The sequence below is a fragment of the Vidua macroura genome, chromosome 4, assembly GCF_024509145.1.
Source record: "Vidua macroura isolate BioBank_ID:100142 chromosome 4, ASM2450914v1, whole genome shotgun sequence".
In the NCBI taxonomy this organism is placed as follows: Eukaryota; Metazoa; Chordata; class Aves; order Passeriformes; family Viduidae; genus Vidua; species Vidua macroura.
In genome coordinates this window covers 33,508,120-33,526,395 of record NC_071574.1, presented here as the reverse complement: position 1 = coordinate 33,526,395, position 18,276 = coordinate 33,508,120, and the positions used below count along the sequence as shown (strand labels likewise).

Sequence of the window (18,276 nt, the reverse complement as noted above, 5' to 3'; positions counted from 1 at the left end):
TAGAGGGAGGAGCAAAAACCTGGAGTTGACTCCAAGATCCATGAACATTCTGTTTGTTACTGAATTTTATTCTTGGACCTCTAGAAAAAGGAAACTGAATGGCACATGATCATTGGGGTGTTCTAACTGTAGATAAAATGAGGCCTTATGAAAAGAAGATGAAACAACATTAAATCGAGTCACAGTCCTGAAGGAGAGAAGAGAAACTGTGTAAAGTTATCTGAAATATTAAAAAAAAGAAACCAGTGCAACAAGACAAAGCAACCAGCCTCCCACACTTGTGCTGAATTCAGAAGGTATTCAGTGTCTTCTGAATGCAATGATAAATGTTTATGAATACAGAAGAGATCCCTAAAACAAACTGGAAAATCCTGGAGCAGAGATGTAGCTCAGAAAATCAGGCAGGAGCAGATTCTGTCCTTCCTAAATCTGTCTTCTCCACCATAAGTATTTGTCTTGAAAGGAGGAATTTTTCCTGACAAGTGGAGGAATAATCTGGTTTTGGCTTTGTTTCTTTTTTGGTACTGTTACTGCAGAGTCTTGTGGACTTGGAACAATAAAGCCAGTAAAAGTCACATGACAGGAGGATTCACATTTCCAAGACGGCAGTTCTGAGGGTGCTGATGAGCCTGAGACGTGAGAAATTGAAAAGGACCAAGAAATGCAAGTTCCATTTCTATTTGTTGTCTACTTGGCTGTAATAGTTGGATGGTGTGGGAATATTAATAGCAGTGCTCAAGAAATGGGAAACTGATGTTGCACACCTCTGAGCAATGAAAGTCATCTTGGAAAACCATTTGTGCTGCCCAGAGTGAAAATTCCCAGCAGCCCATGCGATGTGAAGTTGAATATGAAAAGAGAGATGTTGAGCACAAGAAATTAACTGGGTCATTTTGGTTTGACCAACTCCAAACTGAGTTTGGCCAAAAGCCAAAGACACAGTCAGTTTTCTTTTAAGAAGTGGTTTATTTTTTTAATAGAAGGCTCTATTTGGTTACTAGGGAATAAAGCTTTTCAATGTATACCATTTCTCTGAAGCACTACAGTTTTAACTTGTCTTCATGGAATTTGATAGTACAATTTAGGATGCTAAAATCCCTTTATACTTGTCTAGGTTTCTTTCTTTACCATGTACAGGGAGTACTGGAGTTTTCTTCTTCTCCAAAGATGATGAACGCCTAAGAGGTACGACAGAATTTCTTTACCCCCTTTTGTATTTTTTTAAACTGTTTCTGGAATTCTGTGAGGAGGAAAAAATGCTGCCTGCTTATGAATGTTTTCTAGTCAAAATTTGGCATCCTTACTTGTGGTCAAAGTTGTGGTAGAATCCCGTGAGAAAGTCCTGGTACAATAAAGGCCAAGCAGATTTCTGGCCTTCTTTTCTTTCAGATAATTGCCTAATAGGAATCTGGACTTTTAGAGCTTACCAAAACATTAGCCACTTGACAGTTTACCTAGATATTTTGGATCCTTTCAGGTATTTATATCATCTTTAACTTTTTCCTGTCTTTCTGGTGTTGCCATTAGGAATGTTGAGTGCTCTTGTCAGCCACATATGTCCCTGTGGTTCTTTGTCCTAATGAATCTGGGGTTTTCTTTTCTGAATCCAGTGAATGTTGTATTTAGAAACAAAGAAAACAACAACCAAAGGAAACATACAGAGTCCCCAAAATTTGCAAAGGCCAGCAAAACAATTGCTTGTTATATGTTTTGTAGAATGGAGTCTTCAGACAGGCTTAAATGATGTGCATTTCTCGAGACTGATTCAATAATGCTGCTGAAATGTATTGCAGTGTTCATACAGTTAGCGCCCAGCAATCTTCCAGCCTGTCTGATTTACAGGGTGTGTTACAATGGAGATCTCAGTCCTTAGCAGGTCTCAATTCTGGGGGAAGAGGTGCGATCCTGGTGCTGAGCTTCTAATGAAACAGCTGCTATTTCACTGCAATTTAGATTGCAGCATGTTGAGGAAAACTGCTGCTGCCTTTCATTGTTCTTTGTACACCAGGCTGCAGTAGGGAACATTTCTGTTGGAGCCAATGTCTGGTGGGGGGCAAGAGAACAGGAAGAATGTGAAGAATTGACTTCTGAAGAACATTATTGCTGTGTTGTCCATGATTGTTAGAAGCAGCAGCACAATCCGAAGTGTTTAAGCCTATTAATTGGTTCTTTGTTTTGTGCAGAGGGCCCAAAGTGATTTTGTAGATTAGCAGAGCTCAGTGAAGAAAAAGAGGGTTGGGAAGACAGACGTAGATTATTGCTTGAGGTGAGTATGTAAGATCTGTTCATTGAGAACTCTAGGTGAAAGCTGAGCACGGGGAGGGAATGCAGGCATGAATGGGCATGCAGAATTAATTCAGGACCTCAAGAAGAGCCTGCAACTTTGTAACTCCCCGGGAACAAAAGCCTTTTAGTGTACCAGTGTGTATTAACATGATGTTGTGTTGTCCAGTCAGGTAAACCACTACATCTTTGTCTGTTACAGGAGCAGCTACTTAACTATATATATCAAGAGTATTTAAGAATAAGAGTGAATTTAGAGACTTCTCCTAACAGTGGATTCAGAACCTTCTCCAAAGAATTTGTTAGATTTTCATTATTTTCCAGAACGCCGAAGGAAGCATAAGGATACCAGATAAAAAGTACAAGGAAACCAATAAACCTTTTACTGATTAGAAGCGTGTCACTTTTGTTCCTTGAAGAAGTTAGCATGGAAACTGAAAAACACATCAGGGTTACTTGTAGTTAGAGGATATGTGCCTTAGTCAGCAGCGTACATGCCTTAATAATTTGTGGTAAACTCTTGCCAGTGAATTATTGACGTTAAATGCTTTGTACCAATAAAATACAATAAGCAATTGCTTTGTCCATTGAATAGAATGAGCTGTTTGGATGTAACTAGTGCCTTAGGATCAGACTTTTTTAGGGGTATAAATCTTGAGAGCAATTTGTAATAAAGAAGAAGCCATTGTTGTCACTGCACAGGTGTATGTGTATGTCTTGTGTCCATCTCTACAGCGACAGAAAACCATGCTTGGCCAATCTCATAGCCACCTCTGCTGCACCGACTGGCTGGGTTTGTGAGGGGAGAGCAGTGGCTGTTGTCAGCTGGGACTTCAGCAAGGCTTTGTCCCGGCCTCCCATATCACGGTCATGGGGCAGCTCAGGGACAGTGGCGTAGAGAAGTGGACATTGGAGCTCCAAACTCAGATAGCTGGGAGCTCAGGGGGCCGTGCTGGGGCCAGTCTTGTTTGCCTTATTCCCCAGTGACCTGGCAGAAGGGACGGAGCGCTCCCTCAGCACGTTTGCTGATGGGACAGAAGCGGGAGCAGGGGCTGATGAACCACATGGCTGTGCTGCCTTTCAGTGAGACTTGGACAGGCTTGAGAGTTGAGCAGAGAGGGATCTAGTGAAGTTGCACAGGGGAAAGCCTCTAGAAGTTCTTGAAGCTTTGTAATTACCAGGCAACAGAAGTTTTTTAGTATAGAGGAGTGTATAACGTCATCTTGTGATGTCCTGTCAGGGAAATCACTGCATCTCTGTATGTTATAGGCACAGTTCCTTGTACGTATGTAAAGAAAGTCCTTGAGAAAAACACTGAATTTAGAAACTTCCTCTAATATTATGTTGGATTTTCATGATTTTCTGGAATGCCAGGCAAAGCGTAAGGATTCCAAAAGGAAAGTGAAAGCAAATTAATAAATCTACTTTTCGAGGTCAGAAGCATTTCCTGTTTGTTCCTTGAAGAAGTTGCCAATGTTACTTTTCAAATCCTTTCAAAGATCTAATAGGAAAAAGCATTGGCCCAAAGTGTTAGCCTGTGTTTCTGAAGAGGAATATGCTTTTTGTGTCAATTCAATATTTGTAGCAGGGTTTGGGTTTTTTTTTTTTTTGTGTGTGTGTTATGGTTTGACACTGGCGCAATGCTAGTGCTTTTATGAAAATACACCTTCCCAATAGAAATGTTGTGAGATGTTATTAGGAACAGAGCAGAACAGACCCAAGTGTAATAACAAATGAAAAAAAAAAAAAAAAAAACTTTATTAAACTATTATTACTGTATAAGATATACACACTAAATCTAGGATGAAGACTTTCTAAAACACTTTTCTTCTCACTTAATTTTTAAAATAACAACAGTGAGACATCACTTGGGATTCCTTATTAAGTTGTTACCTTTTAGATAATATTTAGTTTATCAAGGGAGAGAAGGGCCTCTTTTGTACTATAGACCCCCCAGGAAACACAGTTGTTACTTCCTGTGTTTCCATGCTATACATGGTAACTGCCCGGAGAAAAATTGTTAGTATGACACTTTCTTTTTCTATGTTACAGTGTTTTTATTACTATGCATGGATAGACTGCTTATAGGGTTTTTTTAAGGATGCTTTGCTATGGACTAAAAGAGACAACAGTTTAGCTTCTCATCTTGGGACTACAGTCCCCCCATTTTTCCCTGGGGCTAAGGGTCCAAGAACAGAGATCATCTTCTTCTTGAAGATAGAGGGCATCACCATTTCTTCGTTAGTTTTTTTCTGTTCTTGCCATTCCTGTGCTGGTGGTTGCTGAAGCAGGTTTTTTTGGGGTTTTTTGGGGGGTTTTTTGGTTTTTTTTTTTTATTGTTTACTACTGCATCTTCTTAAAATGCAGTCTCTATTGTAGGAGAATTTGGTTTAGTTTATGGTTAACAAGAAAAGTTCAGTCAAAAGCTACTCTATTATCTCTTTTCACTTAAAAATTTCTTCTTTTAACATTTTAGGTCTTGGACTGTTTCTCTTCCACTATAAATCGAGGAGGAGTAATATTTTACAAAGCCTTCATTTTCCAGGATAGGGTTAAAAGTTCAGACTCCTCGGACAGCTGAAATCTCTGCCCAGAACTCCCAACTCCCACACTGGGCATCTTCCCCCAGCCCCCGCCCCTTCTCTTTCTCTTCTGTCGGTAAATTTCCAGGTGCTGTCAGGCTCTCTGTCTCTTTCCCTTTGCTGGGAGGAAACAAAGGTACCTCCGCTTCTCTCCACCTTTCCATCTGCGGGAGCTGGCTTGATTCCAGTCCTTCAGCCCCTCGGCCTACCTTGACCAGGCCGCATGGCTTCCCCTCCCCCACCCAGCCCATGGCTGGGCAGGGGAGAGTCTGCACTCTCTGACGACCGGAACTAAAGAGACAGTTCTCCTGGGAGCTCTTGCTTTTAACCCCCTGTGTTCTCAGAGGCGTGTCCATGCCTTCAGTGGTCAGTCCAAATGCCAATATCCAAACCTGACCACTGATTGGTTTGACTCAACTTCTTGAAAAAATTCATTTCCATTGTCAAACCATGATAGCCTGACAGAAGGCCTACACTCTATGCATCTATATACAAACTCTGAGATAAGAAATGCTGACTTAGAAATGCCATGGAATAGGACATAGAGATTGTTAAGAGAGAAATAGAGCTAGAAAAAATGTTTCAAAAAATGGCCTTACAAATAAGACTAGATACTTTAGAGAAATAGAACTATGAAAGATGCATTGTATTTGGACCCACAAAGGGCAGTTTTAGATGTCTGGCTTTAAGGCATCTACAGCATGGTGTGGCAAAAAGCTGATAGGCCAAAAAATGCTTATAGTGTTTTGTAATTAAGAAATAGTCAGCTTCTGAGTGTGATAGCGTGAATTATAACATCTGTATTGTCTCACTCTTCTCATGAGACTGAAAATTGAATAAAAGGTTTTAAAACGCCTCTCAGTTACCCCATCTCTGGGTCAGAAAAGGGTATTGTCTGACACTCCTACAGTGGCATGTCCAGGAAAAGCAAAAAGCCATCAGTAAGTGCTTGCCTTGAGAAAAATGGAATGAGGCTGGACTCAGAAGTCCTTCATAGCCTGAGAGATGAGCTCAGAGCCTGACAGAGACTGGGCCTGTGGCACCTCTGGATCTCTTATCAGCAGAGTGGGGATTTGCCCCCCAGGCCTCATCTGTTCACCCAGGGACACATTGTGAACACACACACAGAAGATGGCTCAGCCCTGTTGCTGCTCCCTGAGTGTCATGTTTGGGTCCCTCTAAAGGCATGCAGGGGCTTTGGGTCACCTCTGTGCTGTGCAGGGGGCTGGGGACACCCAAAAGTTGTGCAGGGAATTTGAGGTACCTCCAAAGGTACCTCAAAGGGGCCAAGGGACACCTGCAAATTGAGCAGGGGTCAGAGGTCTCTTGTGAGGCACAAAGAGGGATTTTAGGGTAGCTGAGGACACCCATAAGATGTGCAGTGGATTTGAGTGTCCCCTAAAAGCATGAGCTACCCTGATGGCTTGTGTTGCATTATTTTTGTAAGCTATGGCATCAAGTCCTTCACTTTTTATATACAGGCCAAAGATCAGGACAGCGCACAGCACGGACTCAATGTCAGCATGGCAGGGCTGCTACTGCCTGCAATAGTGGGAATCACCAACATGAGTTGAATTTTGGACTTGACATTGCTGTTGCATGTAGAACCATGAAATGTCTCATTTGTCCAATGCTGTATAATGCAGTTATTGTGAAAAAAACTATATTGCATAGAGCTTCCTGGAGGGACATACTCTCCTCGCTGGAAGGGCACCTCTTGAGATCCATTCCCACTAAATCCAGCCCCAGCCTTGAGGTCACAGCTGGCTCTGGGGTCACAGCAGGATGAGGTCACAGCAGGCTCTGAGGTCACAGCAGGCTCTGGGGTCACAGCAGGATGAGGTCACAGCAGGCTCTGAGGTCACAGAGGTGCCAGAGCCCCGTGCTTGCACAACACCACAATGACCAAGCAGTCAGTCTTTGAGCACAACTGTTGTGGCAACAGCGGCGGTGGCAGCAGTGGTGCTGACATTGGGACAGTGGTGTCAGGATAGTGGTGGCAGCAAGAGCTGTGAGACTGGCAAAGGGCAAGGCACCATGGTCCTTGTTCTGCACCTCTGCCTCCTGCTCCTCCTGGCCGTGGCCCTGCCTGCCAGGGCTGCCCAGGCTTCTCCACCGCAAGCGCCAGGAGCAGGTGAGCCGGCAGCCTGGCTCCCCTTTCCCGGGACAGTGCTCCCTGCTCCCCGGGAAGCGCTGGGGGATAGTTTTCCCCAGGGTTTTAGGGAGGGTTTCTGTTGTGGGAGGGAGAGAGTCCCTGGGGGCCCTGGGCAGCCCCATTTTCCTCTCCAGAAATGTTACACAGGGCAGGGAAAGAGGGTGGGGAGTGACCAGGAGCCAGCCCAAAGCCTCCCAAGCCCCTGTCCAGCTTTGAGCGTGTCCATTCAAATCTGGATCTCATAGCCTTACCTGACCCCCTCGCAGTGCCCAGTTCCCTAAGGCAGAAGGGGATCTGAGCACACCATGGAAATGGGTCTGGTGGCTGATTCCCTCTAGATTTGGATCGCAACTTGAATTATTTGCAAGTGCTGGTGAATGACACTTTAAAGATCATGGAGAATGCTGGAGGCAAGTTCTGAATTTCCCTTTTTACAACAGAATAGTCAGTGTCAATGTGGTAAGAACTCATTTGTGCCACTTTCATTAAGTCAGGGTTGAAGGATTCTGAAAACCTTGCCCTACTCCTTTCTGGAGCCCTGAGTGATCCCACAGGATCGCTGTCAGCGGGAGGAAGGAGCATTTAGCTGTCCATCTTCCTCTCATGTGCAATGCCAGTGTGTCCTTCCGTGTGCTCTGTGCAGCCACAGAGAAGAGCAGAGAGGGAAGGGGCCGGGCCCAGGGCTGTGCCCCGGGGTTGAGCATTGCGCGCAGCCTGAGGATCTCCTACAGCGCCACGGGAGCTGTTCTGTCCTGCCTTTCTTTGCAGCTGAACCTGTTGGTGAAGGTGGTGCCGCTTCCCAACCCATACGTATTACTGAGCCTCTGGGAGATGGTGAGGGTAGGTCAAGGCCTTTCCCCCTGGGAGAGCTGCCAGCTCAGAGCCCAAAGCTCGGCCAGGGGGGCATCGCTGCAGGTGCCAGGACAGAACCATGCACGTGTGTGCCCTTGCCCTGCGCCATCCCCTCAGCGCTCCTGCGGCTCAATGCTGCCCATGCAGATCTGCAGAGATGACAGAAGCTTCTGTGGCTGTTGAGTTACAGGTGTGTCTGCAGGGAGAACTTTTCAGGCTCCTTTGCTAGTTAATGCACGCAAGCCCAGCTCCCATCACAGGGGTGAGTAGTGTGTCCCTGCTGACCCCACAGCCCTAGTTTTGTGGGATCCATTCATGGGAAATGGAACTATGTTGCTCTAAGGTCCTCCAAGGGGAAAGAACAAAGTTACAGGACACAAGAAACCCCATAATCCATCCAAACACATGAGGCAAATGCTGAAGGAAATGCTTCAGGGAGGACACAGTGGGTGCATTTCCCCCAGTCTTCCCCTGGGACTCGGCAGCCGGGGGCTTTCCCTGCACATCTGGACACACCGTGCCCGGCTCAGCGGGAAGGGATCCATGGCAGCCTCGCTGCCCCACTGCTGCTTTCACGCCCTGCAGGGCTGTTTCCCAGCCTGGCCTCACTGCCACTTCTCCCCAGCCTCAGCAGGAAGACATTTGGCATCAGCTGACAGGGAGAACCAACTGCACCATGGGCCTGAGATTACCTGCAGTTTCCCAGTCTTTGGGTAGATTAGAAAGGGCACCTGTTTGGAGAGCAGAGGGCCGTGGCCTACCCAAAAAGTTTATAGGGATTTCCTAATTCTTAATCATGTCTTTGACAAGCCTTGCATCCTGAGGATACCACCATCCCAATGGGGAAGAGCCCCACCTGATCCAGCTGTCCCTTTTCCCTTCTCCAGAGATGGAAGGAGAGGCTGTGCTAACGGCTGAATTTCCCAGAGGAAGCAGTGGCTCATTGGCAGCCTCTGCTGCAGGAAGGGAGGCGATGCCAGGCACTGTCACAGGAGGTAATTTCTGTGCCTCTGGGCCTGAGCCCTGCTGAGGCTTGAGCTGCCCTCTCTGCTGCTTGGCAGTGCGGGCACAGCCCGGACAAGACCGGCACAGCCCAGAGGAGTTGCTATGCTCAGGGCACTCAGGTACTGAGCAGTCCTGCTGGGGTCCCTCCATGGGAGACATGTCCCAAAACCTGGGAGCGACTGCACGGGGTGCCCATGGTGGGGAAAGGGCAGAGGGTGAGAGCAAGGCTCCTTGTGTCCTAAGAGGGACTGGCTATGTGCCCTTGGGTTGGGGTATTTGTCCCAGGGTAAATAGGGATGGAGAGATAGAGGGTAGGTAGGGAGTGAGAAATGGCAGGAGGGACCGAGGGCCAGAGGGATAGTTGTGACACTACCTGCTGCAGTTTTCCCCAGTGCTTTCGTAAGAGTTCCAGCTATAGGAGTGAGAGAGCCCCCAGGGCTTTGAGCTGCTCCAGCCGGCCCTCCAGGGATGTTGCACAGGGCATGGAAAGAGTGTGGAGAGTGACCAGCCCAGAGCTCCCCAGGCCCTTGTGCAGCTTTGGCCATGTCCATTGACATCTGGCTCCCATGGCCTTACCCAACTGCCTTGCAGCGCCTATTTCTCAGAGGCAGAAGGGGATCCCAGCAGGCCCTGAAAAATGTTCTCATCTATGCTCCGTTCTAGATGAGGTTTATGGGAAGGCATCTCCATTAGCTTGGCTGAATAAAGTTCTGAAGCCCTTGGAGCCTCCTGCAGGTATGTTCTCACTGTCCCACCAAGGAATAATTGGTGACAACCTGGCAGGATCCAGGTGACAGAAGCTTCTGTGGCTGTTGTGTTACAGATGTGTCTGCAGGGCGGATTTTTCCTGTTCCTTTGCTGATTGCTCCACACAAGCCCGGTTCCCATCACAGGGGTGAGTAGTGTGTCCCTGCTGACCCCACAGGCTGAGCTCCGGTTTTGTGGGGTCTATTCCTGGGAAATGGAACTACGTTCTGTTAAGGTCCTCCGAGAGGGAAGAACATAGGCACAGGAAAGAAGAAATTCCGTGAGCCAAACAACAGCCTGAAACAAATCGTGATGGAGCTGCACAAAGGGCATGGTGAGAGCATTTCCCCCAGTCTTCTCCTGGGACTCAGCAGCCAGGGGCTTTCCCTGCACATCTGGACACGCCGTGCCTGGCACAGCAGGAAGGGATCCATGGCAGCCTCGCTGCCCCACTGCTGCTTTCACACCCTGCAGGGCTGTTTCCCAGCCTGGCCTGGCTGCAGCTTCTCCCCAGCCTCAACAGGAAGGCATTTGGCATCAGCTGACAGGGAGTCCAAACTGCACCACAGGCCATGCATACCCTGAGATCCCCTGCGATTTCCTGGTCCCCAGGCACATCCTGTGGGGTGGCTGCTTGGAGAAGGAAGGGCTATAGCCAGCCCCAAGGGTTTGGGGTGATCAGGACTTTTCTTATCCTTATCCATGTCTTTGAGAAGTATTGCCTCCTGAAGTTTCCACCTCCCCGATGTGTAATGATTGCATCTGACCCGGCTGTGCCTCTTCCTTTCTCAAGGGATAGACAGAGAGGCTCTATGGAAGGCAGCATTTCCTAAAGGAAGGGAGGCGATGCCAGGCACAGTCACAGGAGGTAATTTCTGTGCCTCTGGGCCTGAGCCCTGCTGAGGGTTGTGCTGCCATCTCTGCTCCTTGGCAGTATGGGCACAGCCCGGACAAGACCAGCACAGCCCAAGGGAATTATCCCGAGCAGGCTCAGGGCACTTGGGTACTGAGCAGTCCTGCTGGGGTCCCTCCGTGGGAGACATGTCCCGAAACCTGGGAGAGACTGCATGGGGTGCCCATGGTGGGGGAAGGGCAGAGGGCAAGAGCAAGGCTTCAGTGTGTCCTGACAGGGCCTGACTCTGTCCCCTGGGGCTGGGGGAGCTATTCCACAGTCAGATGGGTAAGCAGGAGGGAGGGACAAAGGTTGGGAGGGATAGTTGTGGCACTGCCTGCTGCAGTTTCCCCAAGCATTTAGTGAGGGTTTCGTGTGTGGGAGTGAGAGAGCCACAGGGCCCTAGGCTGCTCCAGCTGCCCCTCCAGGGATGTTGCACAGGGCCTGCAAAGAATGTGGAGAGTGACCAGGAGCCAGAGGCTCTCACAGCCTTACTCAACCCCCTTGCAGTTCTCAGTTCCCTAAGGCAGAAGGGGATCCCAGCACACTATGGAAATTCTGATCTGTGTTCCCTTCTAGTTTGGCATCACGAGTTGGAAATGCTGGTGAATGGTGGTTTGAAGACCTTACCAGAGGCTGGAGGCAAGTTCTCAATGTACCGTTCCTGACAGAATAATCAGCATCAATGTGGCAAGAGCTCACTCATGTGGCATTTCCCTTAAGTTCCTCTGAAGGTTGATCAGTTCTGGAAATATTCCCCTGCTCCATTCTAGAACCTTGAGGGATCCCACAGGATCTCTGTCAGTGGGAGGAAGGAGCATTTAGCTGTCCATCTTCCTCTCATGTGCAATGCCAGTGTGTCCTTCCATGTGCTCTGTGCAGCCATGGAGAAGAACAAAGAGGGAAGGGGCCGGGCCCAGGGCTGTGCTCCGGAGCTGTGCCTTTCACAGCTCCTTTGCTGGCCCCAGGGAGCCTGAGCTGCTCCTGCTGCTTTTGCCAAGCTCTGGCCCTGGCTGGGGCTGGGTTTATGGCTGCTGGCAGCTCTGGGGAGTCCTTTCTCCCCCGACTGCCCCACAAGGGGCTTCTTTCATCCCAGTGTGGGGCCACCGCAAGCACGTGGTCCCCCTGCCCCTACTCTTGAGTGGAAGGCAGAGCTGAGCGAGTGCCTTGGAGGGCACCAATCACCCAGGGGCACTCGCTGCCATTCCGGCCTGAAGGAGAATCTTCAGCAGTGCCACGGGAGTTGTTTTGTCCTGCCTTTCTTTGCAGCTGAACCTGTTGGAAAAAGTGATCTGGCTTCCCAACCCACTTTCAGGATTGAGCCTCTGGGAGATGGTGAGGGTAGGTCAAGGCCTTTCCCCCTGGGAGAGCTGCCAGCTCAGAGCCCAAAGCTCGGCCAGGGGGGCATTGCTGCAGGTGCCAGGACAGAACCATGCACGTGTGTGCCCTCGCCCTGGGCGATCTCATCCGACTTCCGCGCAGGACTGGCAGTTGTTTGGAGGAGGGGAGGGCCCTGGCCCAGCCCTAAACCCCCTGATTTTTATGAATTTTATTCCCATTTTTGATAAGCATGACGCCCTGAAGATGCCAGCAAAAAAATGGGTGATTGTTCCATCTGATCCAATTGTTCTTTTTTGTCTCTCTAGTGACAGACCGAAAGGCAGGACAGAAGGAGGTTTTTCCCAAAAAAAGCAGTGGCCCGTTGGCAGCCCCTGCTGCAGAAAGGAAGGCGATGACATGCACGGGCACAGGTACAGGAGGTAATTGCTGTGCCGGGTTCAGCCAGGCTCAGCCCTCGGCGGGGCTGTGTGGCAGCAGCTCTTCCTCCAGGACCTGCCCTTGCATGGCCAGGCAGCAGCCAAAGCTGGAGGCACCTCGGCTTTGAGGCCTCTGGAGCTCATTCAGAGCCCCGGGGAACCAGGACTCATGCACCAACGCCCCTCCTGCTGCAGCTGCTCCCAGAGCTGGCCCTGAGTGCCCAGAGGCCCAAGGCACAGGAGCAGCCCCGAGTGGGAGCCCTGATGTGAGGCCAGGGCCAGAGCCAGCCCTGGCTCCTGACTGGGCAGGGGCTGCACTAGCTCCTGACAGGGCCTGACTCTGTCCCCTGGGGCTGGGGGAGCTGACAGGGCCTGACTCTGTCCCCTGGGGCTGTCACGGGGCAGGGAGGGCCAGGGCTGGCAGGGTCTGCTCAGGGATGGGTTTGGCCCATGTCCCTTGAAGCAGCGACTGCCCAAGCAGCTGCGCTGGCCCCGGGCTCTCCTCCTGGCCTGCTGGGCTTTGCTGGTGGCACAGCCTGTGCCAAGGGGCAGCAAGGTGCCTGCAGGCCCCAGCTCTGGGGGAAACAGAGAACGTCCTGGCCGTATTGACCATGCTGCCAGCTCAGCAGTGCAGCACAGCGCGGGCTCATGCTCCCCATTGCTCCCACAGATGCAGCCAGCACCACAACACCTGTTCCAGATTCCCAGAAGGGCATCGGAAGGGGTTTCTGTAAGGGAACAGGCTGCTGGCTAGGGTTAATAGCAGGCATGCTTCTTATGGATGTGATCCTTATTTTATGCTGTGTTGGAATTCGGAATTACTGGAAGAGAAAATGGTGAGTGTTTTGTTCATCTTTTCCTCAAACAGTTTATTTTGAAAGTCTGTTATAGACAGGAAACATTCCCAGTGAGGCTGCAGTGGAATTGAGGCCAGTCCATGGTTGTCCAAAGAACTCTGCTGAGGGTTCTGCTGCTGCCCAGTGCTTTCATTGGCCTCTTAATTGCTGGGCCTGTCCTGGGGGGCCCACTAGGGCTGCAGCCAGTGCTGGCTCCCACTGAGGCTGTCTGGCCAAGAGCAGCCCCAGGGGCACAGGGCACGGGCAAAGCAAGGTGGGGAGGAGAAAGAGCGGGGACGAGATTGCCCTTGAAAGGCAGATGCGCTCTGGGGCCCGCTCCTGGCCAGGGAGCCTGCCCAGAGCCATTCCCTGCTTGCCAGGGCATTGAGGGGCAGCTGTCCAGCTGGGCCAAGGTGTGCCAGCAGCTCCAGCCAGGTTGGGGAGCCTTGCCAGCTCTGGGCCCTGCTGTGGAGGAGGGTCCCAGTGTGCCACGGGCAGCTAGGGGCCTCAGCCACTCCTCTCTTTCCACAGTCGCACTTCTGGACAGGAGATGAACGATGGTGGCTGCACCTCACACCCAGACAGCCTGAGCAGCTCCTCCAGCAATAATAAGGGCCTGGTCAGCCCTTTCAAGAGTTCTGAGAAGAGGACCCCAGAACATCTGTCTACGAGGAAACCTCCTATGACAATGTAGATCACACTGACACTTCCTCTTGATTTATTAAAGAAATATCGAATATCGATATTAAAGAATATCGATCTAACACAGATATCCAACTGTGATGGACAAAAACTCTCTAAGAGTTTAAAGTTAGAAAGTGTATGTTTATTGCGAGGCCGGGCAGCGTGCGGGATAGCTCCCAAATACACACCACACCTTTCAAATGATTACGGAGTCCTTTTATCCACACAAGAATTGAATACCCAAAATACAAATACATATTCATAATTTAGTACATCCCATTCCTCGCTTCGTATGCTAATCATTTCAAAAGCTATTAAGCATGTGTAGTTTGTTCCTTGAAATGGGTCGGTGGTCCCTTTCATGGGGAGGGGTCCCAAAATGAGGAAGTAAATGAAGTCTTCCTCATTCTGACCTTTCTACCTTTTCAATGCAAATATGACAAATGAACCTTGGTAAAACTCCCATTCCTTGTCTTCAATTGGTTTCAGAACAGAGGAGGCCCACAATTGTCTTATGTTCCTAAAAGCTATTTGTCAGTTTCTACATTCCTCATTATAAACCCAGCTAACTAAACATTGTGTTGACAAGCAATCAATTATTAGTTAACTACTAACTCTTAACTTCATCAAGGCCTACTGACAAAATCTTTTATTTTAATTAACTCTAGTGAGGCTTATCTCTAACAAAAATCTTAGCTCCTCTAAAATCTCTAAATCTCTTAAAGTTTATGTTTCACTCTCCCCATGGGTATCCCCAAGCTGCCTTCATCTGTTTTTGAACTCCCTCTATCCTGTCCCAGTCCATTCCCAAGTTCTTCTAGAAATCCCAGTATCAGCCCTGCACCCTCCAGCCCTAACTGAGACCAACATGGCCCTTCCTGTGCCCCTGAGCCCCCTGGCCCTGCCCTTTAAAAAACACTGAAGGTAACCCCCCGCGTCTGCCAGGGTAGGTGATGGCTCCTTCTTCTGTTGCCATAAAGAGATGGAGCTGTCACCCCTGTGTCTGGGTGGTACCACCAGCAAAGCCCAGCTGGCACCAGCACTGGCTGAGCTCCATGCCCAGGAGGAGCCGTGAATGCCCACGGTGAGGGCAGGCAGGAGCCAGGCAGGGGCTGCTGTGAGCAGCGGCAGGGCCCCGAGGGGCTAGGGGAGCCCATGGGGCAGGCAGCAGCCTGGGGCTCCTGAGAGAAAGCAACCCCATTTTATCTTTGCTTTTCATTTTTAGAAATTAGACATTTTTAGAAAAAATTCAAAATATATTTTCTGTAGAGAGACACCCCCAAATATTTCTTCCAATTACTCTAGTAGTTAAGGATTTTTCAAAGTAGTTTTAGAAACCTGAAAAAGAGACCCCATTTTGTCTTCACTTTTCATTTTTAGAAATAGTTAGAAATATTTTTTGAAGAGAGAAATCCCCAAATGCTTCTTCCTTTTTTCCACAATACCTCCATATTTTTGAAAGTAGTTTTGCAGTTCTGGAAAATTTTTTCCACCTATGCAATAAAAAATAAAATTGCAGTTAATTGGTAATCTTTACTCTGGGAAGAACTAAGGCACCCTAAGACACCCAGCCTGCTGCAGAGGCTCTTTCCCCACGGAAGCTTTGTACCTAGCCACAACTAAATTACGTAAAAGTTTTTCCCAGATATTTCCTGGGATTTCTGACAAGCTCACCTCTTAGTCTTCAGAGGCAAACTTTGAGCACAGTGGGAATCTCTTCAAGTCACCATCTTTGTTTGCTTCTGCAAGAAATGCCGCAGTTCTAGAGCAGGGGCTTCTCTCAGCTTCCTGCTGGCCCCGGGCTCTCCTCCCGGCCTGCTGGGCTTTGTTGGGTGGCACAGCCTGTGCCGAGGGGCAGCAAGGTGCCTGCAGGTCCCAGCTCTGGGGGAAACAGAGAACGTCCTGGCCGTATCCACCGTGCTGCCAGTTCACCACTGCAGCACAGCGCAGGTTCACGCTCCCCATTGCTCCCACAGATGCAGCCAGCCCCACAACACGTGTCCCTGATGCCCAGAAGGGAATTGGTTTCTGTCAGGGAACACGCTGCTGGCTAGAGTTAATGGCAGGCCTGGCTTTTCTATGGCATGTGGGTGATGGGGGGACTCCTGTAAGGCTGGCAGACGACCAGGCTCCGTCATGAGGCACATGAGGTGGCGGGGGGGTGTGGTGGGTGCAGGGTTTTGCAGTAAGACATGCGGGGCTTTGGGTCCTTTGTAAGCAGTGCATGTGGCTGGGGTCCCTCAGGAGGTTCTTAGGGGATTTGGGATCTCTTGTGTGGCGTACAGGTGACTGGAGACCTCTGTAAGGCTGGCAGGGCCTTGAGTTCCTCGTGATTAATTTGGCGGTTTAGTGCTTGCCGTCAAGGCCTGGAGAGGAGCTGAATCCTTCCAAAGGCGGGCAGGAGGCTGGGTTCTTTTGTGAGGCACACAAGGGGTGTGAGGCACACACTTGGGGTCTCTGCATTGGTGTGCACAAATTCCTTGTGAGGCACACAGGGCTATTTTGGGGTCTCTGCTGAGGGGTGCAGGGATCCCTCATGAGGCACACAGGGCTATTTTGGGGTCTCTGCTGAGGGGTGCAGGGATCCCTCATGAGGCACACAGGGCTATTTTGGAGTCTCTGCTATGCTGTGCAGGGATCCCTCATGAGGTGTGCACCGGGGTTAAAGTAGCGGGGGTTTTTCAGTTTTCTCAGCACAGCAAAAGTACTCTCTCGGTCAAGGTGGTAAAAAGTCATCAGGAAGCTTCCTGCAAAGCCTTGGGCCCGGCGGGCAGGCAGAGCCTGTCCTTGGGGGCCGGGCGGGGCCTCTGGAGCTGCCACGCCCTTGACGGGCCAGCTTCTCCACGTTGCTTTCCTGATAGAACAATCATGGATTATTAATTCTGGCCAAGAGCAGCCCCAGTGGCACAGGGCACGGGCAAAGCAAGGTGGGGAGGAGAAAGAGCAGGGACGAGATTGCCCTTGAAAGGCAGATGCGCTCTGGGGCCCGCTCCTGGCCAGGGAGCCTGCCCAGAGCCATTCCCTGCTTGCCAGGGCATTGAGGGGCAGCTGTCCAGCTGGGCCAAGGTGTGCCAGCAGCTCCAGCCAGGTTGGGGAGCCTTGCCAGCTCTGGGCCCTGCTGTGGAGGAGGGTCCCAGTGTGCCACGGGCAGCAGGGGCCTCAGCCACTCCTCTCTCCACAGGAGTGCCTCTGCAGCTTCACAAGACCAGCCAAACACTTCAGTCTGGGAGAACTGGACCTGTCATCTTGCATCTCCATGTCAGTGTCCATTGTCCCTGCCGTGGCTGCATTACCAGCTTATTGCTGGAAATTTGCTGCAACTACCACCCAGAACAGGACCCTCTCTCCCAGAAGAGAATGACCCTACTCTCCAGCCAGGGCAAGAGGTGGAGCCCTCCAGACAGGGAATGGCTTGTTAGAAAAGTTATACTGACTTCTAAAAATTTAGGAGGTTTATCAAAAATGTATTAAAAATACAACAGGAGACTGCATAGGGAAAATATTACAGTGCCCGGAGTAGAGGATTTTTCCCACCATGTGCTCATCCACACAATGGAGGTTTTGCCTTTTAACTCTTTTGCCCTTCTTAAAGTTCTGTCCATCAACTCCTTTTGTGCTGTCCACTAGTGGAGTTTGCTTCCTTACATCTCGATTGGAGGTCAGGTGCTGCTGTAGTAACAAGGCGACCCTCTTAAATGTCCTGAACTCAGGTCACTCCATGATAACAACACAAAGGGGGGTAAAACATAACTCAAAGTCTGTAAAGCTTCTCTTAACATATATACTTGATATTTGTCTTTTAATTGTGAGTCAGTTATCACATTACTCATCTATCACAGGCTTGATTCCAGCAACATATTTGGGCTTCAGCTCATCTGTCTGTGTGCTACCTCCAGCACTGGCGGAGCTGTTTGTCTGGGCACAGCCAGGGGTGGGCAGGCAGCAGCCAGGCATGGGGCTCATGAGGCCAGCAGCAACCTCATGTTATCTCTGTTTTTCATTTTGAAACATTTGGATAAGTTTTTCATTTGTAGCATTTAGAAAAGTTTTTCATAGAATACAGATCCCAGATGTTTGTTCCACTTTACTCCACGAGTTCCATGCCTGTCAAAGTAGTTTTACAGTTACAGATACCTAGAATCTTCTAACACTTTGGCAATACAAAATAAAATTGGTTTTAATTCATAATGTTTACTCTTGCACAGCCCGGACAAGTCCAGCACAGCCCAGAGGAATTGTTATGCTCAGGGCACTCAGGTACTGAGCAGTCCTGCTGGGGTCCCTCCGTGGGAGACATGTCCTGAAACCTGGGAGTGACTGCACGGGGTGCCCATGGTGGGGAAAGGGCAGAGGGGAAGAGCAAGGCTCCAGTGTGTCCTGAGAAGAACTGGCTATGTCCCCTGGGGCTGGGGGAGCTGTCACGGGGCAGGGAGGGCCAGGGCTGGCAGGGTCTGCTCAGGGATGGGTTTGGCCCATGTCCCTT

General features: G+C 49.8%; 1 protein-coding gene and 1 long non-coding RNA gene across 6 annotated transcripts; both read left to right on the top strand.

Moving 5' to 3' along the window:
- Positions 1–1,108: 1,108 nt before the first annotated feature.
- Positions 1,109–2,678, top strand: LOC128806545 (uncharacterized). The gene is made up of 4 exons (XR_008436859.1): positions 1,109–1,185; positions 1,390–1,477; positions 2,184–2,266; positions 2,486–2,678. It is a non-coding gene; the product is annotated as an uncharacterized LOC128806545 (long non-coding RNA).
- Positions 2,679–6,761: 4,083 nt separating this feature from the next.
- On the top strand, positions 6,762–17,917 carry LOC128806544 (uncharacterized). Of its 5 annotated transcripts, none has more exons than XM_053976186.1 (14): positions 6,762–6,999; positions 7,359–7,430; positions 7,789–7,854; positions 8,063–8,134; positions 8,760–8,867; positions 9,541–9,612; positions 9,701–9,772; positions 9,860–9,958; positions 10,418–10,492; positions 11,096–11,158; positions 11,786–11,857; positions 12,163–12,267; positions 15,770–15,959; positions 16,975–17,917. In XM_053976186.1, exons 1-13 carry the CDS (start codon positions 6,903–6,905, stop codon positions 15,931–15,933), a joined length of 1,137 nt encoding a protein of 378 aa, XP_053832161.1. In that variant the 5' UTR covers positions 6,762–6,902; the 3' UTR covers positions 15,934–15,959; positions 16,975–17,917. The 5 variants fall into 5 exon arrangements, with proteins under 5 accessions (XP_053832161.1, XP_053832160.1, XP_053832157.1 ...); XM_053976185.1 differs by having other exon boundaries at positions 12,163–12,276; XM_053976182.1 differs by lacking the exons at positions 15,770–15,959; positions 16,975–17,917 and adding exons at positions 12,944–13,109; positions 13,641–13,886 and having other exon boundaries at positions 6,763–6,999; positions 12,163–12,276.
- Positions 17,918–18,276: the final 359 nt, after the last annotated feature.